Source organism: Molothrus ater, chromosome 7 (genome assembly GCF_012460135.2).
Source record: "Molothrus ater isolate BHLD 08-10-18 breed brown headed cowbird chromosome 7, BPBGC_Mater_1.1, whole genome shotgun sequence".
Classification (NCBI taxonomy): Eukaryota; Metazoa; Chordata; class Aves; order Passeriformes; family Icteridae; genus Molothrus; species Molothrus ater.
Window position 1 is genome coordinate 37,850,201 of NC_050484.2, and position 24,545 is coordinate 37,874,745.

Here is a 24,545-nt window from a genome sequence, read left to right on the forward strand (position 1 = left end):
GGGTCACTGTGGTCTCTCAGACAGGGCTCACGGGCAGGGGTCACTGTGGTCTCTCAGACAGGGCTCACGGGCAGGGGTCACTGTGGGCACACGGAGAGGGGTCACTGCAGGCTCTCAGACAGGGCTCACGGACAGGGGTCACTGTGGGCACACAGACACAGCTCACGGACAGGGGTCACTGTGGGCTCTCAGACAGGGCTCACGGGCAGGGGTCACTGTGGGCACACAGACACAGCTCACGGACGGGGGTCACTGTGGGCTCTCAGACAGGGCTCACGGGCAGGGGTCACTGTGGGCACACGGACACATTGCCCCCAGGCCCACAGCACCCCTCGCTCCCTCAGCCGCAGCCACCCAGGCCCCTGGCTCGGCAGGAGCAGGGCTGCACTCACCCAGGTCGGCGATGCAGCACTGCCCGTTCTTCTTGACGAGGATGTTCTTGCTCTTGAGGTCGCGGTGGGAGATGGCCGGCTTGCCCTGCGTGCCAAAGATCTCGATGTGCAGGTGCGCCAGGCCGCTGGCGATGGACAGCACGATGCGCAGGCAGCTCACCGTGTCCAGCGTGGTCAGCTGCAGGTAGTCATAGAGAGAGCCCATCTCGTGGTAGTGTGTGATCAGCCACAGCTGCGTGCTCGAGTTCCTGGAAGTCATATCGGACGCAATAAAACCTACAGGGAGAGGAAGAAGGAGAAACAAGAAAATGAACGGACAGAGCTCCTTCAAGACTCCCCGAGGAAAGCAGCTCAGCTAGGCAGAGCAGGTGCTGATAATGCCAAGGTGGTGGGTGTGACCCGTACAGCCCATCCACCCAGGAGCTGGACTCAAAGATCCCCGCAGGTCCCTTCCAGCTCTGAATATTTGTGACAAGGTGGATCAGTGCTGCTGGCCCCTCTTGCAATGCACAGCCTGTTTAATTACAGCTGTACTGCGGACAACTGCAGGTACCACTGTGCTGAAAGCAAATGCTGGAACTCCACATCTATTCACAAGAACCCATTTACATATTTGTCAGTCACATCAAAAAACTACTTGTTAGGACCACACACTTTAAAAATATTTTTATTTTTCCTTCTTTTTGAAGGACCTGGGGGTGGGGAAGTTCCCAGTCAAGCAGAAAGACCCCAAGTCGTAGCACATTTGCTGCTGCCCACTTGAGAGGGTCACACTGGAAAGCAGAAACACCTCAAACCTCAAGCCAGGAATAACCATTTCCATTTTTAGAGTCCCCAGGCAGCTAGTGCAGGCTGCTGAGAAAAGGGTTAAATGTGTGGCCCAACCACAATGATCTTCTATGAAGAAACAGAGAAAATTTCCTGTTCAAAACTCATGACCTTAAGAACTGCCTTCAGAAACATCATGTCTTAAAACTGAACCCCAAATTCAGGGCAAGCTCCCTTCCCGTCACCTCTGCATATATCCACAGTGACCTCAACAGATTTAGCTGGGAACAACAAAAGTTTTATTCCCAAGTCAAAGGAGCAAATCATGCTTACGAGAAGCTCACATACATTTGTCAGAAAGAATATCCACTGCCTTGTGCTCAATGTGACGTTTCTGTAATCTATGCTATTGTTTAATATTGCATCTAAAAAAAGTCCCTAGAATAGCCAACGAATTTGACAGTCATCAAGAAAGTCTAAACACAGGCAGAGCACCAAGGAAAATATGCAATGTAATTTCAGCCAAGTCACTTGCTCTCTTGGGAAGGGAAGTTCAATAATTCACATTTCAGGAGGCCACCAAATTATTTTTGTAGTAACAAAGGAACTGCTTCAGGAAACACACAGATGTCTAGCAGAGTGAGCTAGAGAGCCAGGGAACGTTCTCTGACAGGAAGCAAGAATAAGGAGCCAAAGGAAAATTGATTGAAGACAGATCTTGGGTGAGGCAGTGTCAGCACTCAAAATGTGCTGCTGCTTTTATTTGCAGAGGTGGCACACCAGTGACAGAAGGGCACGTCTATCAGGAATCAAAGGGCTGCTTAAACCTCAGACATGGCTCAACACAACAAAGCCACTTTCCCAGTTCTCAGAACCAAGCACATGAGGTATGAGTGATGCACAAGGTTCATTTACTTTCCTATTTACAGGGAAAAGGATACATCATGCAGCTATAACTGAAGTTTAAACACCAAAAGCACTTACTCTCAACCTGAGCAGAACAGTTAAACAGAAGAGAATGCTGGATTCATATTACACTGTACTTAGCCATAAGGAAAAGTATTCAAATCCCTAAATCTCATTATAAACTCCTCCCCACCTTTTCTCCCTCCCTTTCTGCAGGGAACCAGACACAGCTCCACCAGAGCTTCCAGAACTGACGCACTGGGCAGGACTCTGCCATGAGAGCTGCAGGAGTCAGTCCCTTCCACAGGGCTCTGTGGCACCTCCACTGCTTTCTGTGAGCTCAGCTGCCAACACCTGGCTCATCTGGCTGATTAAGTGCTTCCTGCTGGAATATTGCAGAGCAGCCAGTCACAGCTGCTACGACACATTCCCCATTTGAGACTCAGCCCCTCCTGCAAGTCTCTCCCTGAGAATTTCTCTTCAGCCATTTATCACAAGAACCCAGAGACTGCGAGCTGCCTGGTGAGCGTGCAGTGCTTCACAGCTGACCTGTCCAGGTAACTCACCTTTACACCAGACACACCAGGATACAGAATGTGCTTGTCCTACTTACCTAAAATATTCTCATGCCGCAGCAGTACAGTGTTGTACAGCTCAGTTTCCCTGAACCAGGACTTTTCATCCCTAGAAGAGAAGATCTTCACAGCAACATTTTCTCCTTGCCACTGACCCCTCCAAACTTCTCCATAACGGCCCTTTCCTGGTGGGGGAAGAACACAGGAGAAAGCTGTGAACTAACAAACAGCCTTCAGCAGGCAGAACGCGACTGTCATGAACCAAGCACCACACCTGGTGTCTGATCTCCCCTGCCTGCACTTCTTGCCACTGGAGCCAGCTGTGCTCCAGCACCCCTCATTTTCCCTGGCTGCTTTGCCTGCAAGCCCTGGGAGTGTGGATCTCCCCTCCCTGCACACCAGTGCAGCACGAGGGGTTTGAACTGGGAGGTGTCACCATTCACCACCAGCAATCAAAGTGCTTTTGCAGCTGAAGGGACTTAGGCAGCACATGGCAAGGTCAGTGTGCACAACACAGAGCTGTGAATTCTGCAGCAAGGAGGACAGGAAGGAAATGTAATGCTGGGGATACAGCCCTTACATTTCTATTCCATCATCACTCCTTGCAAAATGATGATTTAAAGAAAACAAAAACCCAAACCCATCTACAAACAAAAAAAAGGATTAAAAACCACCAGCCCCACCAAAACCAAGCCCTTTCCTGTGGAGAGCAGGACATACTGTCTGCAAGCCAAGCTTTTTACCCCAATAGCTTCCTCACCTCTTCAGTGCCTGTACAGCATCTTGGCTCAATGTCAATGTCCCCAGGTATCTTTGACCCAAATGCCTCCTAAACTCAATTAACACTACTCAATTAATAACAGAAATATGCTGAAGAAAAATGTAATGAATCCTTGAAAGTAACACTAAAGCTCTACAAAAAACTAAAGAGGCAGAAGACACTGACCTACACACTCCACAAGTGTGATCTGGCGAGCCACCGTTCTTTGCACCAAGAAGGGAAGTCCAGAGCCACTTCCAGATGTGCAGGAATGGTCCAACAAATCCTGTGCAGAAGGAAAAGCACGAGTTTAGGACCCATGAGAAACGCCATTTTTCCCTGTTTACATGCACCAAGGACAGGTTAGGTTAAAGCTCAGGGGTATCTCTGTGGCTCTGGGGATGCCATTTGGTCACTCAGGGTCAGAGCATTTGTTTAGTCAGTCATTATTTCTCTAATAAGTGTAATAAATATATGACAACAGCTGTCTGTGCACTGGAAGCCCACTCCTGGCATACCAGCTATCCTCTGTCATGAGATTCTGCCCTTTTTCAGCACTTCTTTTACTTACCCTTATGTCCTCTCAGTTCTGTTTCTGATACCTATTCCAGCCTGGTGCCGGCATTTAAAACCAAAACCAGTTTTCAAATAAATGAGGTGAAGGGATTTTCCAGCATCACCTACACAAGATCTGCCATTGATACTCCAAAAAAAAATTCTGTAACAAATCTTTCTTAAAAGCTTTATCACTTTCTGGTATTTTTAGTGCATAGAAAGCAGACTTTGGGCTGTAAGCTTATAATAAACATGAATAAGATACTGATAGAATGTTAAAATCCCATTAGCCTTGTAAAATGCTAATGCCCAGCTACTTTTACAGCCAGGAGTTTTGTATTAGTTCAAAGCATTAACTATTGCTGGACTCTTTATTTACAAAGGAAAATAGGATAAAAAAGCCTAAGTGTAATCTACTTTCTATTATTTCCAGAAAACTGCATTGCAGCACTTGGACCAGATATCCATGAAATCTCATTTCTTCTACGAACCTCTTAACGAGTGCTCAAGAAAAAGAATCTGGGAGTGACAGAAACTACTTTACTTTTTAACCCAAACTAAGGGCTCATTTTCCTTCCTGCTTGCATCAGAGGCAAAACAAGAGCAACAAAAACAAATAAACATCCCCAAACTTATCTACAGCAACTGTAAAAACAAGATTTGAAGAGGCCAGAGCTCCTTCCACTAAGCAGCTTAGGGCTTTAAGCACTTGCTACACTGCAGAGACTAATCCTAAATGTAAACTTATCTAATGTGTGACAAAACCAGTGACTTAAAACACAATGGACAAGAAAAATGTGGAATCTAGAAGACTTGCTGCTTAGATGAACGTTTAGGCACAGGAGCTGTCAATTACGTTCTGTGCCTCAGCCATACTGGGAGGCAGAGCAGCAGAGCTGGCACCGTTCAGCACTGGCTCACAGGGTCTCACAGCACCCAGCTTCTCCAGCTCTCTGAAACAGAATTTTGATTTTTTTTCTTCACAGGTTTTATCACCATTTCCAAGTAACATTAAATAACTAGAAGTACAAATGGTCTGCAAATGGCTTGAAATGGTCTTGCACAGATAAGACAGAGGAGGTGGTAAAAGCTGGAAATCAGTGCTTAAGGACAGATCACCAGCTGCACACATGCCTGGGCCATGGTGGATACATCAAGACTGGCTGTTTCAAACCAGTAACATGGAATCAAGCTTTGTGGGCCCATTAAACAGAGCCAAAGGCATTACAGAGCCAAAAAAAAAAGGAAAAACAAATATCAACAGACACAGGGCACTCTTCAGCCTTGCAGTGAAAGCACATTACAGTGGGACAGCACCAAAATAGAAAATGTTTTCCAGCCTCTTAATGTTGGGGGCATTTTATCTCAGCAATGCAAGGAGAAGAAAACTCTGCATTGCTTCAGAAACACACTCCATCTGCCCGAAGGTTTACTTGCTCTGCTCAGATAAAGGGAGGGACAGCTGCTGGGACATTTGTGCTCTGGCCTCAGGGAAGGGGGAAACGACTGTCACCCTGCAGAAAGGGAACACTTCCCAGCTCATTATATTTTCCAGAGACCGTATAAGCAAGAGCATATTTTGAAAACTGAGCTTTGAGTAAGAATTGCACATTTCTTAGAACTCCCACTGCTCTCCATCAGCAAAACATCACTGATATCCCAGCCATCCCAGAGTCCTGCTACTGAGATCATGGCAGTCAGGCCTGAAGGTTTTAAACATCAAAATTATCTGTATTTTCCTTCTCACCTAGCATCACATCTTTTCCAACCCTTCAGGCTGTTGTGTATCACACATGCAGCACAGCTCTTCACCTCTCCCATCACTTGAGGCCACCCAACAGCCAGGCACGCTGTTTGGATGTGCTGACACTGTTTCCAGGAACAGCAACAGTACAGAGCCATTCCCCAGGTCAAAGGACCCATACTTGCCAAACCCATCTTTTGGTTAAAAATCATCAATCCTACAGTTTTGGGAGCACAGGAGCTGCACCACTCAAGTCCTGAGGCCAAGCGGCATCCCTGGCAGCAAAACATGCTCTTAGTGCTGTGGCCACACAGAAGGAGGAAAGGGGAGTTTGGAAGAGAGGAAAACTCACACCCTGCACACAGGTGGGTCACTTACTGCCAGCGTGCTGTCCCCCACGTTCGAGGCAATGAGGCCCTCGATTGTGCCATACTCTGCATCCCTAGAATTGAGCCTCTCCATGTGGTTCTTCTGTATTCTCCGTATGATCAGCACAGCTACTGCAGAAAAAACTATCAACACTACCACAGGAGCCAGGATAACGATGATTAGTGTTTCCATGCTGTAACCTGCAGCTTCTCCTTGAAAGGTTTGCCCTTGGAAAAAAAGGGGGGAAGGGAGAAAGTGTGAAAAGAGAGAAAAAAAAATTTGCAGATTCCCAGAGAAAGTCTTTAAACCCATTAGGACTGGCACCAACCCTGACCTTGGTGCCCACCCAGCGTGACAGAGAGGCTGTGCCACAGCCAGGTGTGAGCACATCTGCACGGAGGATGCACTGCCCGTGGAACAGCACAGCTCCCACCTGCACCGAGCCACTTCTCACAGGCAGTGCCTCCATCCTGACCCCAACCCCACAGTGCCACCCCCTCACTGCCCCACCACACAGACCAGTCCACCCGTGGGCATCAGGTGTGGTGGCCGCAGGCCCCAGGGTGGGGAGCAGGGCACAAAGGCACCCTGTGCCTTCCTTCAGCCAGCACTGGAGCCATCTCTCTCCCAGCACGGCAGATCAAAGCCAACCCCCCTCGTTTGTCAGCATGCACGCCTGCAGAATTCAGCTCTCACCTTTGGAAGAGGGCAGCTGGGCAGTGATGTTCATGTTGCACAGGTGCCCCTGGCAGCACTCCACGGCCTGGTTGGGGGACGGGGGTGTTTTGCAGGTCATTTTCCTTTGCTCATAGACCTGGAAGCAGCCCTTCTGGTAGACCTTGGCCCCGTCATTAATGCTCAGGGAAGCGAAGCAGCGCTGGCCTTGGCACCGATCCCCGTTCCCACAGGAGATGCCTTCACACACACATTCGTAGGGGACCATCTTGAGCTTCCGTTCATCATCTGCAAAAGGGAAGAGCCCAGGAAAAAACATCATCCTGCTCTTAATAGCTTCAGTTAGAGGTAACGAAATCATAAGACAATAAAATCTGCTTAAGGGAAGTGATATTGTTTTCAGGTAGTGCTGAAGAACCACTAAGTAGGAGGTAACGATTCCAATTCAGCTATTTCAGCATGACAAAGATATGCCACAGCAGACACAGAGATCTCTCTCGAGTAAAGTAAAATATAAAACTGAGAAAACCAAGTGACTCCCAGAAAGCCTTTACTCAATGTTTTCCAAAGGCTGTTTGTGAACAGAACAACCAAGAGATCTTCAAATGAACCATTCCTTCCTTTCCATGGCAGTGGAAATAGTATTTCCTTTTCCTGAAGCAAACCTTAAACACACTGCAAGTCACAAAAGCTCCACGTGCACACAGCAGTGTAAACCAGATACAGAAGTCACTTTCCAAAGCCAACGGCTCACTGGAGCAACCATGGAAGAGTTACCAAACACCACACCGGAAATTCTGACCCCACACAACACTCACCTTGCCAGCTCGGAGATGGGAACGCCATCACCATCAGTACAGGGAGAATCATAACTCCATCAACCACCCTGGAGCTGCAGAAAGGAGAGACACGAGAGTTCTGTATGCTTCCACTGCTGTCTAAAAGTGCAGCCACCCCAAAAGCAGTGTTTAGCCTTTCATCAGTTCCTTACACAAAACACAACCCAGCGTTGATTGGACTCCTTTTTAACTCTTGTTTCCTAAATAATTTCCTTCACTTATAAAATTCATGCATTTACTGCAACGTCTTTTTAGATTCACAGAGACATCACATGCAACTACCATGTAGGTACAGAAGCTTGTAATAGGGAAATATGAACTCTCCAGTATCAAGCAGGCATGCAATACAGATGATCCATTCTTTGAACCAGCTCCTAGAAAGTTAAATTATTGTTAAACTGAGAAGGTGGTCTGTAAAACTGCATTATCTGGGCTTTGAAGGGAAACAGAGAAGATCTCCACTCAGAATAACTTCTATTAACCAGCAAAAACCAGGGCTGGATGGCAATGGAAAAAGACTGAGATGTATTTAAGGAAGATGCTGCTCTCTGAAGAGCAATTTCACAGTTTAAGTTGCCTCTCCCAGGATTTTCCTTTCAATGGCTCAAGTCCATTTCCCTGCTTCTGAAGACAGGTAACTACACCTTGTGCAACAGTCCTGGCTGATTCCAGCATAAAGCAGAGGCACACGCTCCCTCTAAAACAGGAAATAAAGGAGTGAATTTGCCTTTGTATTTCCAATCTTTGCCATGATACTTGGTCTTCACAAGAAAGTACAGACCACTCTTTACTCCACTTTTTACTGTGAAACAAGGCTTCTGAAAAGAAACTCTTCTGCAGTTTCTTAGGATTTAGCCCAACAGACCTGGCTGGTGACTCAGAATGGTTTGTCTGTCCTGTGCTGGTTGGCTCCTGCAGGGACTCTCTGGCCTAGGCACATGGAACAAAATGCTCCTTACGTGCAGGTATTTGTCTTCATTTTTCAGATTGAATTCTAATTGAAGCAGATGAAAATTGAAAATAAATCTGATATTGCCATTTTCCTTTCAGATCTCTTCTGTTGTGCCTTTTCAAATCATCAGCACTTCTTAAGTGCTCAGTGATGAAAGCCAAGCCATTACTTCTGTATTTATTTCCAGTAATTGATTCGTCATCAGTTAAAATGATCAGAGATTTCTGACCCAAGTACTCAGTTTTCACCTTCACAGAAAGGCCCAGGCAGCGCTGACCACCTCACCTCCCATTCCAAAGACCCATTCCCCAAGGAAGCTTCCCCCTTGTCCTTGATGCACCCAGGCACCCGTAACCCCTGCTGATACCTGACCCTCAACACTCGAGCTGAACGCGATCAGACAGGGCTAAGCAGCAGGGGCAGGAGCAATCCATGGAGGCAGTGTGAAGCAGAGGAGAGCTATCCCAAGGAACCATCAGCGGCCCAGTGCTCCAGATCAGCTCAAAGGGGTCGGTGCCCTGCTCCCGAGGCAGGCTGGTGTCGGGGTCCCTGCTCTGCCTCGGGCAGAACAGCCTGGAGCAGCCCTGGCCCTGTGCCCGCTCACTCAGCTCAGCAAGCCCAGACAGAGGCGGCTCCTGGCACCTGCCTCCTCCTTTGCACACAGGGCACCTCAAAGAGCCAAAGCCACCCCAGGGGCTGCATGGATGGGAGCTCTCCCTCTGGAGAGCCCTTCAGACAGCAGCGACACCCAGCTCAAGGAAAAGGTGCTTTAAAAACACAAAACCTGAGTTCAGCACTGCTGGGCAGCTCCAGAGCTTAGCCAGCAGCACGGCAGCTCTCGGGCACAGCTCTCCCAGGCAACTCAGGGCTGCAGCCCCCGGCCCAGGTAAAACCAGCATGGGTTGTTTGGCGCTGGTGGGAGCTGCCCCGCCTCTGACACACCCGGGGCGGCCCCGAGACCCCCATGCCTCCACCCTCCTCACCAGGGCATCCCCCCTTGGCCGCTCCAGCCCCTCTCCTGCCAGAGCTGGCTGAGGGGGAGCCCAGCTCTGCTCTCCAGGGAAGGAGGCTGAGCACACGGACCGGGAGCTGGCCACGGTGTGGGACTGAAGCCACGGGAAGCACGCAGCAGGCCAAACACCAGGAAAACTCTGCCGCTACACGGACTTACCTGGTGTCTTTTCAACCAGTTTATCTGAATTACAAAAACAAAGAAACAAATATACACAAGTATATTTGTACACGTAAGCCCCTGCCCTGTATGTCTCAGGGGGAGGATGAGGATGGCAATCAGACCGACGCCCCCAAAGAGGCAAACAAACCATACTGGACTTTTAAGAGATTTTATGCATTCATACCATGCATGGTCCTCCCAAGGAGAAAAAAAAGCCCAATACTTCCATTTAAACCCTGCTTCTATGAAGCTGCTCTTCCAGCTGTTCATTTTCCCAAAAGGCTCAAGGCATATCTCATCTGCCTTTGCTGAGAAGAGCTGTGCACATGTGCAGCAGCCTGTAACACACCCACCCAGTGTCCTCACCACCAAACCAAGGGCTGCACCCCGTCTGGGCAGCCCGGGACACTCCGGGCTTTTGGCTCACAGCCCTCAGCACAGCCCAGCCACACCGGGTCAGCCGTGCTGGGGGACTGGAGGAGGGAAGGAGCCGGGAGGGAGCCTCTGACCTTTACAAAACACTCATTTTCCCTTAAAAATTATTTGAGAGCATGAGTTCAAAGATCTTGTTCTCACTGCTTAAAAAAAATTACTTTCCCAAAGCAATTAATGGATGTACATAAGCACCAAAGCCTGGTTCTAGTGACACCAGCAAGCACACCCCTTCCAGTTACTGCTGGTTTAGAGAGAAAGAAAATATACATTTTAATGTAAGGAACAAAATATTCTTTAATAAATCCCCACAGAAAATAGCTATAGATTTAAAGATCAATGAGATATCCAGTTATGATCTGGTACCTGAATTCACAAGAACTTTTTTCCCAAGGGAAGAGTTGGGATTTAACCCAGATAAATGAAGAGGAATTAACAAGCAACCAGCAAAAATACACAAAAGGTGTTTTCCTTTTGCCATTTGATTGGAGCTTCAGGCCGTGCCCTGTGGAACCGCAGCACAGCAGCAAGAGCCACTAGAGGGCATCGGGAACATGGGCAGGGATCCCAGCGCTCGGGATGCGGGGATCCAGCCATCCCAGCGCGGCATGGATGGAGCTGCCAGCACTCCCTGACACACCCCATACCCACAGAGATCCCAGTGCCCTGTGCCACACTCCATACCCACAGAGATCCCAGTGCCCTGTGCCACACTCCATACCCACACAGGGATCCCAGTGCCCTGTGCCACACTCCATACCCACAGAGATCCCAGTGCCCTGTGCCACACTCCATACCCACACAGGGATCCCAGTGCCCTGTGCCACACTCCATACCCAGAGGGATCCCAGTGCCCTGTGCCCCACTCCATACCCACAGAGATCCCAGTGCCCCACTCCATACCCACAGAGGGATGCAGGGATCCCAGTGCCCTGTGCCACACTCCATACCCACAGAGGGATGCAGGGATCCCAGTGCCCTGTGCCACACCCCATACCCACACAGGGATGCAGGGATCCCAGCATCCCATGCCACGCTCCAGATGCAGCACTACTGGACACCACAAGGCAGAGCTGGAGGCAGGACACTGTGTCTGAGCCTCAGCCACATACAGGGAAATGTGGATCATTTGGGTTTAACCTCCTCCTGCAAAAGCACATTATTATTGGAAAACTAGAACTTGCTATTGATAGAAAAAGTCTCTTTCAAAGTGGCAGCTCCCAGATTTCCAAACAAACCTGCCATGCAGTGCAGGCAAGGAAGGGACCCTGGCTCCTGGGCAGGCCAGCATCTGCTCCAAGGTCAGCTTTGGATTCTGGAGAAGTCCTTTAAACTGGCTTTGGAAGCCCAAATGAACAATAAGCCAAGGGCAAGGCGGATCAGATGCTTGGTGAAGACACCCAACATAAAACACAACTGGTTCAGGTAACAGAGTCTACAGAATCCTTATGCTCTCTGGTCATAAAGTCCCAACACTGCAAAATCCACCCTGAAACCCCAATGCTTGTTCCACCTTCACAGCTAATATTGCTCTCTCCTTTCTTCCTAAGAAAACTGTGTCCTGCCAAATCATTCCTGTATGGCCTTACAGCAATGTGTGCTGAAGTTCTGTTCTGGGACTGTCGGGACAGCGGCTGCAAGAAGCCAGAGGGGAGAGAAGAACCAGTCCAGACAACCTGAAACACCACAAGGACCCCTGCAGGCACTGGCTGCTGGGAAGTGGCCTTTAGTCCCCAGAGCCAGCGCTGAGCACAGACCACAGCAGACACTGAGCCACTAGTGCAGGAACTTCAGGTTGCATTTCATCTCCATATGACACAGACATGGGAACATGAGAGCACTCAGACTTTCCAGATGAGATCAGAAGCACCCAGATATCGCTGACAGTCCCAGTGGCCCCCAGCCAAGAGCCCAAGGGCTGTACATATTTTGCATGTACCTCACCAGATTCCTATCAAAAGAAAACATCCATAATACTGGATCACACTTGTGCCATCCACAACAGCCACACACGAGCTGAATTCATCCACAGCTGTGTCTTCAGAAGGAGCAATGTGCATTTAAAGGCAATAATTCACAGCTTGCTCTTTAATTGAATCTCACACAAAGGAGGTGCAGCCCCCAAGCAGCCCCACAAAGGCATTCCTTGCATCAGAGAGCAACAACCTTGGGCAGCCCTTTCTTATGGTCTAAACCTGGCTGCCAGAATTCAGAAGACTGAAACCAGCCACCAACTCCATTTGGTACCCACCTGCAAATGCACAAGGGACACATCCATGCTTTGCAGCTCCAAAAATCTGTCAAAGTGCCACCCAGAAAGACCAAATGTCTAAGATTCAAGTGACCACAATACAGAAAGAGTGAAGGATGGGATACTGGCTCTTCTGTACTCGTGTACAAAGCAAAATCACAGCACTGCTGAGTAAGAATGAAAACACTACACGAAAGGCAACTACACAGTGTAAAGTGTCCTGGAAGTTTCTCCCAGTCAGTAACTCTGACACATTCACAAAGAGCCAATCCCTTGGTTCTTGTAAGAAAAAGAAAAGGTAGCAGAGCATGAGTGCCATATAGAAATAAAAACAGCCTGCTCCCAGGGAACAGGGACAGGACAAGAGAATTCAGCATCAAGCTGTACCAGTGGAGGCTCAGGCTGCACACTGGGGAAAATTCCCTCACAGAAAGGGTTGTCCAGCCTTGGCACAGGCTGCCTGGCACTGTCCAGGGTAGTGGAGTCCCCATCCCTGGAGAGATTTAGAAGTTGTGCAGATGTGGCACATTGGGTTAGCGGTGGCCTTGGCACTGCTGGAAGAATGATTTGACTTCATGATCTTAGAGGGCTTTTCCAACACAAACCATTCAGAGATTCCACGTGGGCAGCAGAACCTCCCTGTGGCTGCAGGAGGCAGAAGGCACTTGCCCCAGTGTAAAAGCTCAGGCTGTGTGTAGTTGTTGCATCAGTACAGGGGTCTTGGGCAACCCACTGACAGAAGGCTTACTCAAACAATGAAGCAAGCACAGACACTTTTAAATTGCTCTGCAACTTCCCAGTGCCTTTGAAGACACATGTGTATCTTTCCCTATCGTTTGCTGCCTTGCGGGGTAAATAAATTCACCGGGAGGCAACTGGCAAGGATTAGCATTGCCCTGTGGAACAGCCTTCCCCTGCAGAGCCCGTGTTCAGCAGCATCGCTTAAAAGCCCTCGCTCACCAAGTCCCTGGCTGTGGCTCTCCGATCACAGCACCGCTGGGAGCATCTGCACAGCGAGGTGTGCAGCTCCACATGGGCAAGAGGCAGCACACAATGAACACGGGGGCTTTGCAGGCCCGTGAGCTGCTCAGGGGAATGCTCAGGCTCAGTTTCACCTCACACGAACGAGGTGTGCACAGGTATCTGCTCAAGACACTCAGATACACATGAATTACTGTGGCTTCTCACACATTTCACATACAAACAAAGGTGTTATTTTATTATGCTACACGTTTCCTTGCTGTACAGGTACTCTTACATGGCACACAGACAGCTCCTACCAGAGGAGCATTCTGTAACTACCAGGAAAAAGGCTCCATTACACAGCTGCAAAGTTCCTCGGACACTTTCCCTGTTAGGCACAAGTCATAGCTATAGATAACTTTGAATACCACTCTGCCAAGGCCACTCTAGATGCCCACAAAGTGAGGAAAATCCCCATCAGGGTCTGGTGACTTTATCTGTGCTGAGGCCTTGGGCTTAGGAGGCAAAGGGAGCACCCTGCACAGCCTGCTGCCAGACTGCCACACTTTCCCCTAGAATGGTTCTCTTTCCAAGGACAGTATACTCTCACATCTCAATAAAACTGACAATAAAGATACAAACTCTGTCCAAACAGAACACCTGGATTTATCCAGCAGCCATGAGTAAGTCCCAAAGCACAAACATTTTCAACTGAGAGATTATTGGGAATTGCCTGTAAAAGTTGTTTCTGAATAGTTTAGGTAAAAAAAGATTAAATTAGCCACACAAACCCAAAAGCACCCAGTAACAGTGGCTTCCTTTTGACTTACTCAAAGCCTGCCTCTGGGAGCCCCGGCCTGCTTTGGTGCAGCCAGCAACAGCGCGTCTGTTCCAGCTGTTACCTGCGCCGCGTGTGATGAGGGAGCTCAGGCATTGCGGGGCTGCCCATCTCGCACTGCCCCTGCGGCCTGTCCTGGCAGGGCAACAGAGCGCGGGCACCAGCACTCGGCCCCCTCCCACGGGCACAGCAAGGGCACAGCCAGAGCCACCGGACAGGCTCCTGTCCCCAAAGCCACCAGCCCGCAGTGAGAGCCCAGCGCCAGCCCGGGGCACCCGCAGCACCCCCTGCGCTCCAAATAAACATCGCTCTGCCCCAGAGCTGCGCCGCAATCTCTGCGAGAAACGCCGTGAGATCACTGACTGCTAATCATTTTCAAATGCTTTTCAGCAACTAGTTAAATATTACATAGCTCGCCTGTTCAGAGTTTCTGCAGAACACTCCAGCCAACCAAAACAAACATTTCCAAAAACAAATCTTTGGCTTGGTTATCACCAACAAAAGTCCTATTTTTTCCCTTAAAAAAAAAAAAAAAAGACTGTGTTTTTTTTCCTGGTTCTCCCAGTTTTTCTTTACACAAATTTTAAAAACTCATTTCTTTATTCTGGGTTGCAGAGAAGCCTGGGTCTGATGATGTGCACAGCTTTTAGAGACCATCCCTCACTGGGGCACACCCTGCTGCAAGGTAACAACGTCGTCTAGTTCCTACAAATGCATTAATTAAGCAGCATCTCCCTACAGTCTCAGTGTTTTCACACATGCAGGGGCCTAGAGAGGTGCAAATGCTTTTTCTTCGCAGTCCCTGACGCTATCAGGCCAGATCATTCAGAGCCAAACTCTGGCTGAGGTGAAGGCGCTCCCTCGGCCACAGCACTCCCCAGGTGCCCCCTCAGCTGTGTTGGTATTTCACTCCAGTGAGGACCCTCATTTGCACATCAATAATCCCAGAGAGATCTCGCAGATTTACCCTGGGTAAACCTGAACCTCCAGAGTTATTTTCACAGGGTCATCACCACGAGAATATTCTACTTCTTCCCTTTAGCCCAAGCATCCTACCCTGAGTACAGTTTGGGGTATTTTAATAAAAATTAGCCAAAACTTTTTTTTTTTTAAATCCATTTCATTGCATTATCAGAATAATACAATGGTAGCATGACTCAGCAAACACAGCCACTAGTTAACATAGAACCAACAAAGCTGGAAATATTATAAACATATACATATTTTTATTTGTGTATATACATAAATCTATAAACCTGAGCAGGGCAGGGGCAGGAGAGGTGCAGAGGAACACAGTACATGGCACGGGTACTGAGGAGGGACAGGAGAGCCTGGCTTCACACCTCCAGCTCACTGCTGAGGGATTAAACTGGCATTAGAGCAGCATTCTTCAGGAGTGATGGGCTGCTACAAAGTCGGAAAGGTTAAGGGACACGGCAAAGTCAGGTGTTCATTCTGCACCCCACTTACAGCTTAACTGCTCCTAGCCTCAGCCAGCCAAAGAAAATTAACCAACATTTATAGAGCAATCGGACTGAGAACAGCAGCTCCTGACACTCCATAGGCACATGGCATGAAACAGCATTTGCTCTCAGCAGAGCATCTCATTAACCATTGCTCTGGAGTCCAGAAAACTGAACGCAATTAGCAATCCCAAGAAGAAGGAAACCCCTGCTGCACAAGAAAGTCAAGTCTTCAGAGATTATACTAGACCACCCCAGAATTTTAGCAGCACTGTTCTACAGTTTGGTCTTGCCTGCTTGGACAGGCCAGAGCCACATTATTCTGTGCTTAAATCCAACACACAAACAAAGCAGGTCCTGCTCCAGCCCTGGTGCTCCTCAGCCTCCCCTCTCCCCCCTCTCCCAGCAGCAGGCGTGTACAGAGCCTCGTGAAACCCAGCAACAACAGTGAGGGGCACCCACCGTTAAGGGCAATGTAACCCAAAGCCGACTTGAAGAAGACAGTAAGGTGAAGACCAGCTCAGGCTTTTCTCCGTCTTGAACCTTCCAGTGGTATTTCTGTTCTTCCCACATCAGCAACATTACCCTCAGTGCTGCAGTTCTCAGCTTTACCCTGTTCTCTGCCTCCACCGTGATCCTCTCCCTCAAAGCATCCTGCAAGCTGTCCCCCTTTCTCACCTGAGGCTTCATGCGGCACCACAGCCTCCACCACAGGTCTCTGTTCCGCTCACATCTTACCTGTGGCAGCCTCACCTCGGACACTGATCCATCTAACATTCAGGCCTAAAACAGCTCGAGAACTTCACAAGTCACTTTGTCCTGGCATTCCTCAGCTGCTCTTACAGCTGTGTCTACTTTGAGCTCTCAGGCAAACCAACCCTCGTGTTCCCCCGGTACAGGAGCTCCCCATCACTGTCCCAGCTGATGTCCATCCCTGCCTGCTATGCACCCCTCAGTCCAACCATCAGGCACCTGGTCACCTCTCCAAACACCAAATGTGTCACAATTATACACAATTCTGACTCTTCTTTCCAGAGCTGTTTCAAGAATTCCCTTTCCACCTATTTAGCTGTATGCTGTCAAACTCATACATCTCACATGGCCTTGCCAAGCTTGACTGTAGTCGCAGATCTTCTGAAAACCATTCCATGGATTCACACAGGCTTTTGGTTTAATTGCTGCAGAAGCCAACAGCAGCCAGTCTCATCCCTGTTTAACAGCTAAATTCCTATGGCTGACCTCACGCACACTCAGCTGCAGATGTGAAGCACAATGAAAGCTAGAGCTCTCCTTTGGGACCAGTCTGGCTTTGGAGCTCTGCACAGACTGCCCGAGAGCACCACACCTACCAGCAGCTGGGAACAAGGCCACACTCACCATTCCAGGGAGCTTATGGCACATATCCAGCGGCTATTTCCAAGGCCCAACATCTCTGCACAGAGCACCCAGCCACGACTGGAAATGCGACACACTGAGGACAGAGAGTCAAAGACCACCTTCACCAACTGCTCCTGAACACAGTAAGCACCCAAACATGCTTTGGGCCAACAGCCCTCCTCACCCTTAGGCTGTGATGGAGGAAGGGATCACTCTGAATAGGACACAAGGCAGCTCTTGCTCACACACAGACCATTCCACTCTTTCTCAAACAACATCAAGTCATTTTCATCAGAGGAAAACTCAAGCTTAAGGAGTAAATGTACTTCCCACAAATAACCTGCTATACAAACTGTTCCTACAAAGGGTCAAAAAGCACTGAAGCGCTGTCAAAGGCATGAGGAAATAAATTTTGGATACTCTGGATAGTAACTGTCACCAACCTGTCAGCCAGATAATGCTGAAGGAAAGGACCAACAGTCAGTACAAAAAGGTTTCCATGTCCCTACCACTCATGGCTCAGTGGAAAATGGAAAGCCAGGTTGGCCAACAAGGCCAGATCTGACTTCACAGAAACCTTCAGCATTTTCACTCATCTTCTGGCCACAAGACAGACTCTTCTGGGTTTCATGCTCTAAAGCTTTCCACTCAAAAAGCAGCATCAAAACTCTATCCCAGGTTCTCACCAGCATAGCTCTAATTGTGAGTGCTCTGAAGTTAGCAGGAACACAGCTGCAGAGAGAAAGCAGAAGCTGCCATGTCTGCCTGTGAGCATTCAGTTAGGCCAGGAACCATCTGAACTTCAGCTGGACTAGACACTAAGAAAACCACAATAAAATGGACTGAGGCATCCAAAATTATTCACAGAAAATAGGCCAGACCAGGCATGAAAACATCTGGGCTTGGCTTGAGTCATGAACCACATGAGCAAGACACCCCACTGCTGCCTGCGGGCCCAAGTGAGGAATGTGAGCAGCACAAAGGTAGGCAGAGCAGTCTCCCACACCCAGATTCCCTTTCTGCATCTTCCTCCACCAAACATGCAACAGACCCTTTATTCTGACATGTCTTGCACATCCCAGTCCAGTGGGATCTCCAAGGATGGTATTTCTGGGACATCAGGTAAGGCATACACGACCACAGCTGGTCAGCCAGCCAGCTCCAGGCACGTATTCCCACTTCTGAGACAAAAACAAGGCCAAAAAGGGTTAAACCATTCCAATCCTGGCACGCATGTCCAGCTGGCCAACACTGTACACGCTCCAAGGATCCCTTACCCTGCTACACCAACACACACCAGCTCCCCCTGCCCCTCCCACCCTCATCCCAGTAACTTACACAAACTGATGAGGACAAGATTATCCCAGCTGTAAGCAGCAAACAGCCAAGACCTCATATACCAGAAGGACTGCAGCAGCTCAGCTCCCGTGTCCCTCAGTGAGTCAGTGTCAGCACTCTTCCCTTTCAGCTTTACAGCACTGAGGCAAGTGAAGGGAGCATTCTCACCAGAACTGCTCTCTGAGGCCAGAAAGCCCCAAAGGACTCTATGCCACGGTGGGAAAGACAGGGATGGGCCACTGACCAGAAACTGTTACTGCCTAGACTCAGTAATGAAAGAGGGGGAAAAGCAAAGATTAAGGAGGAAGTCAGCAGAACTTCAGTGATTAATTAAAAATAATCTGCTCATACATTTTGGAAATAAGCCTGACAGGACAAACAGGTATGAAAGAGACACAGGACACAGTATATTCATGCACTTAATATAACACAGAAAATGGACAGACTATTATACATATAACCTATGGACTAATCCAGGAAATCCCTTTTCTGGCCACCACATGTACTCCTAACATGCATTTCAGCACTCTTACTTCAGAGTGGATTGACCTGGGTCCCCTCACTGGAAGGTGCTACCACATATGGCTCCAAGCTGCCCAGCAGAGGCTGAGAACATGACACCCACATTTCAGGACAGAGCACATTTGCCATACACCAGGAACAGAGCTTGCAGCTTAGTCTCCTCCAGAACAAATCCAGCATACACATGCCCAAACCACTCTGCAACTCACAATAAATGGAGCTCCTGGCAGGGACAAGCTTCAAAGAACCACTGGTGCTCCAAGACAGAGGCTCAATGTGGTAAGAGGCACAGAGCCACCCAACCCCAGAAGCGTGTTTGACCAACAGCCCCTCAGCTCTGCATCCCCAAAACCCAGAGGCAGCTGCTGAGGGCAAGCAGGATGCCAAGAGGGGTGAGAATTAACTTTTCACAGGAAAAGGGGGGGTGCACACCCGAAGCAAGCCTGCTGTCCCTGCTCAAGTCAGAGCTCAGGGCCACGGTGGTGCCCCACAGCTGGCACCGGGCACTGCCAGCCCAGGACTGCTTTCCAGGGACAGCCCTGCCTCCTCAGCACTGCTCACTCCATTAATGAGGGTTTTATCTCTCCCTTTTCCTGTCAGCTCAGATCCAGACAGGCTGACTCTGTTAACATTAGAATGCTTATTTTTCCCCTATCCACAATCTCCAAGCCAAAACAACATCTGGAACTTCAGCCTGCCATACAAAGAGAGACAGATTATAACTGGAAAAAGCTACACATCAGCTTCCCAAGCTTTATACGTTTCTGCTTTTATCTGAACTTCCCACATGTACCTTCCAAACAGCTCCACAGGGAGAAGAACTGATTCCTTCATAGAGACTCCCAAACACAATGTAAGGCCCCTTCCATTTCATATTATCAGAAAAATAACAGGAGCAAAACTGATAGGAAAGTTTAGAGTAAGAATTTACCATCTGCTCTTTGCACAAAAGAGAGGTGACATACCAGTGACCTAGAAAAGGAAATTAAACAAAGAATATTACTTTTGTGTGTTACTTGATAAAGTAATGGAAGAAAAACCTGGCGCCATTTCAGACTACATAAAGGTCCTTCTTTAACAGACAGCTGTCTCCAGTGTCATTTAAGTGTGCTTTTTGCTTAGATCATGGTCAATGAATCATGAAAATCAATACAGATGGAAAACATAAAACCACGCTGCAGACGGGCTCAGCAGTGGAGCATGTACCAACTAGCACCAGCCTCGGCTGGAGAGGGACGTGCCAAATAAACACAGACTAGTTTTTCCAACAACATTTATTTAACTCTTAGTAGTTAATTAACAGAAGTCATGACTACTGGTTATTTTCTAACCAGCCATCCCACTGCAGTTGCACACGCCAGGCTCACCACCCGAGCTCTGCCCTGCGGCTGCTGGCGCTCCCAGCCTCGCCCACAGCTGCCCCCGGCCCAGCTCGGTGATCAGGGACAGCCTCGCCCACAGCTGCCCCCAGCCCAGCTCGGTGATCAGGGACAGCCTCGCCCACAGCTGCCCCCGGCCCAGCTCGGAGATCAGGGACAGCCTCACCCACAGCTGCCCCCGGCCCAGCTCGGTGATCAGGGACAGCCTCGCCCACAGCTGCCCCCGGCCCAGCTCGGAGATCAGGGACAGCCTCACCCACAGCTGCCCCCGGCCCAGCTCCGAGATCAGGGACAGCCTCACCCACAGCTGCCCCCGGCCCAGCTCGGTGATCAGGGACAGCCTCACCCACAGCTGCCCCCGGCCCAGCTCCGAGATCAGGGACCGCAGGGCCAGGCCATGGTGGCCGAGTTGCTCTCCAGAGCAGCCCAGCTCCGCTGTCCCGCTCTCCTCCGCTGGCAGCAGCTCCGTGTCCCCAGCCGCCCGCCTCGGCCAGCCTGCTGGGCCAGCCCTGCCCCACGGCCACGCTGCTGTGCTGCCTGCTAAGCAACCAACGCTCTCGGAGCAGGAATTCTCATTTCCCAGCCCCCCTGGACCAGTTACCCCACTGCTGGTCCGGGCTGCAGGAAGCTGCCGTGCTGCTGCCAATCGCAGTATTATTTTCAGCTGACAATCATGTAAAACCAATTTGAATGGCCAAAGCAGAGTGAAGTGTATGTTTTCAGGAACAAACAAAACAAGTGTCATGGGTTTCTGTGCCTAGCATCAGAGTTTTAACATAACACAGAGTAGAACCCAATTAAAATAGTTCTCGTTGAACGGAATCGGCCGTGTTGCAAGTGGAAGGACAGAGAGCCAACCTCACATTGTACCAATGCTTTGACAGTCTCATAGCAATGACCATCAGTTCAAACACGCAGCTCATGCCAACTCCAGTGAAGCAACAGCAGCATAAGCTCAAAATGGTAATTTGCTGCTGAATACAGACAGAAACTCTGTGCAACACTCAGAAATTAGTCATGTTTTAGCAGATTTTTGCTTTGCACCCAGCTGTTGCTTGTTCACAAGGCACCTACTCACATATTAGCCATTTTCCCTCTGAAAAGCAGGATTAACTCACAGCAATAGTACTCAGCAGCAATGACACTTGGCCCGCCCAGCCCCTGTCCCCGCGGGTCCCCAGCCTGCCCGGCAGCAGCCAGGCACTCCAAAGGAAGCTGAGCAGTGCCAGCAAACAAGCAGATCTGAGCTGAATAAACTAATTCTCTACCAATGTTTTTAATACATTATTTTTCTGACAGTAGGCTGAAAAAAATTACTAAATCATCTCCAAAACCCTCAGAACTAATTGAATAATATGAACTCACTTGACAGTATGAGCTGGTAAAAACAGAAGTCACCCCGACTGATGTGCACAGCCCTTTGGGAACATTCACCACCAACACGGACGAGTTCCTTTGTACCAGAGCTTTCCCACTGAGGGCTGATGGCAAGGACTTCCCTCATGTCCCTGTCACCATTTTCAGGACAGATCATCTGTCCCCATGGCTTCCCAGAGCAAAGATAATCACAATCTGGGCTAGCAGAGTTTGAAGCTAAAACCAGTGAGTCGCTATTGTGTGAACTTGGTTATTGGTCGGGTTTGTTTCTCATGAAGAGATATTTATGCAGTCAAACAAAATCCGCTCTGCCTAGCATTTCCCTGAACCCCAAGAGCACTGCAGCAGCATTCTCCCAATACCCATTGCATGACCATGCAGGAAACTGAACTGCAGCTACCTACACGAGTTACACCACTGAACTACTTAACCAAGAAAAGCACTTCCATCTCATCTCTTTCTGTTCCCATTCTTAACACCATGATCATTTCCACTCACTCCAAGCTCCTCAAAGTGATCATTTGGGGAAGACAAGGGTTGCTGGACACCAGTCAACACTGACCTACTGATACAAACACACTGCTGCAAGAAACCCTTCTAACAACTGAGCTTTAGCCAAGAACTCTGCTAAGAGATGACTCCTCTGCTCAGAGGAGCAGCTGCTCAGAGACACCTATTTTTGGACCTGCTACTGTACATTACCTCCTCCAGCAGCAATAAACCCCACATGTCCGTGCAGCACTCAGTGCTCTGCTCCCGAGCTCTGGAGCCCTGCCACTGTCCCACCTCCACGCACCCAGGGGCAGGCAAGCTCCTCTCAGCACCACGGGAAAGCCTGGAGCACAAGGCCGGTCTTGTCCGCAAATTGGAACACGAATTCCAAGCAGAGGCTCTGCTCCATGGTCTGTATTTGACCAAACAACACAGCCTCGGCTCACCTGCCACCAGGTGAGGAGGACAGGGCGAGAGATGTTTGGACAGCTCTGCTGTCACCCCTGCAAAGGCCTGAGATGTCACTGCACCATGACAGAGCTACCAGCAGCACCAGCTTGGAGCAGGCAGAACAAGCCACAGAAAAACCCCAAAAACACCGAGTTCCCACAGCAGGGCTACAAAGAAATCAAACAGCTTCAAAATAATTCTGTGGTAAACCTCCCAGGGGCAGAGTTGCCAAACTAGCAATTCTAGGGAGGGCTGGACAAGCCAGAGCTCTCTGCAGGTCTGCACGGCTCCCTGGGAGAAAGCAACCCCCTGGCCACCCGAAAATCCGGCCAGGCTGCACAAGCTGCTCCCAGCAAGGAGCACCACACTGACTTCAGCACTGCTTGGAGCATTTCACTCCACTTGAGCAGGGATGTACTTGGGATGGAACTTTCTTTGGTCTGCTACCAGGAAAAAAACAGCTACAGAAATGAAAAATAAACCCAACTGAGTAATTGTCTGAGCATAATGATTCAAAATTCAAAGTTTAAAACAAACAAAACAAAAAAATTCCCCACAACCCACACACTCGGAATTTTACCTGGTTACCTGAAATTTTCAAAACAGCATTTTACATTGGTATGGGTGGAATATTCATTTCAGGTTTTGCTGCTTCCAAGTTGATCAAGGTGATTTAAGTCAGGAAGTTGCGAACAATTTAAATAACCAATTTTAGATCTGACTTTGTACTTATTTTTTTCCTTTTGTAAGAAGGGTTTAATTGTTGTTGAAGACAAATGAACATCTTGTTAAGACTAACTAAATAGTCTTTAAAGACTGTTTCCCTCTCCATCCCTCTACTCCAACACCCAGAAACTCAGGTCCCCATTTTTTATGGAAAAGGATACATTTGTTTTGATTCTTCACTCTTATAAATACAATACTTTAATGTTTATTTTTAATTGGAGAACAGGTCTCAGTGGCCTGTGCTAATAATGTAAGAAAAATGATCAAGGCCTTTTGCAAGTCAGGCCCATTACGAGCCCAAGGACACAGGAGCTGCAGCCCCCGAGCTGAGCCAGGCAGAGCCAGCACGGTGAGCCTGCCGGGGTGACCGGGGCAGGGGAGACAGGAGCAGCCTGAGTCTCAGCTCCTGGATCTGCTGTGCTGCTTTTGGGAGCCCCTGGGCACGGCCCCCCCAGCCCACGCACTGCCATGACAGTGTGGAAGGTCTGAAACACCCTCTGAAATCTCTGACCTGTTAGATGGGAGGGAGTGTTTAACCACCTTTAAACACTCCTCATGATGCAGCTGGGCTGAGCATTTAACAGGCTTTATTTAGCATTTACTATGGGGTTTTATGAAAAACAAGTAAACAAAAATACAAATTAAAGTCAACCCAAAACAGTTCAGCCATTTAAAGTAATTTTAACTTTTATACTCCAGACGCACAACCCCAAAGGTGCTGCCTGTTTCTGCACAGCCTTCAGGGGAGAGTCAGCTCAGCAATGAAAATCTCATGGATTCCTCAAATCTTTCCAAAAAGATTTGTTCTAAGTCTAATTTAGTCTAAGTTTTAGCTTGCTAGTTCGTAATTCAGAATTAAATCAGATGCTATTTTTTTGCATGTTTTACATGGAAAATATTTACTTTGTTCCTTTACTGTATTTAAACATCTTAAATTACTTTAACAGAGAAGACATGCTCTTCATGGGTTTTTTGTTTGTTTGTTTTGTACGAAAGTAGCCTTTCAAGATCAGAGAATCAACAGAATCTCCCCGTAAGATCAGATACTCAAATATTTCCTTGGTGTCTAAGTAACTGACCAGCTATTACAGCAGAAAACCCACCTCCATGCTCAGCTCTAACTCATATTGGCCATACAAGCCTCTTTCCTTTGGCCTTGGTTTGCTTCTTGACACAGTAGCTACTCAAGACCCATAATTATGTCCCAAAAAGAAGGTAACACATTAAG

At 48.7% G+C, this 24,545-nt stretch overlaps 1 protein-coding gene across 2 annotated transcripts in view; it reads right to left on the reverse strand.

Annotated features, from left to right (window-relative positions):
* The window catches only part of ACVR1 (activin A receptor type 1), a 46,708-nt gene that overhangs the window by 11,763 nt on the left and 10,400 nt on the right, over positions 1 to 24,545 (reverse strand). For both annotated transcript variants that reach the window (XM_036386931.1, XM_036386932.2), the window contains exons 2-7: positions 7,563 to 7,636; positions 6,766 to 7,032; positions 6,079 to 6,296; positions 3,588 to 3,687; positions 2,680 to 2,826; positions 393 to 668 (exon numbers count right to left, since the gene is read on the reverse strand). In XM_036386931.1, the coding sequence (XP_036242824.1) occupies positions 393 to 668; positions 2,680 to 2,826; positions 3,588 to 3,687; positions 6,079 to 6,296; positions 6,766 to 7,032; positions 7,563 to 7,614 (1,060 nt within the window). In that variant the 5' untranslated portion in view covers positions 7,615 to 7,636. The remainder of the gene's footprint in view (positions 1 to 392; positions 669 to 2,679; positions 2,827 to 3,587; positions 3,688 to 6,078; positions 6,297 to 6,765; positions 7,033 to 7,562; positions 7,637 to 24,545) is intronic.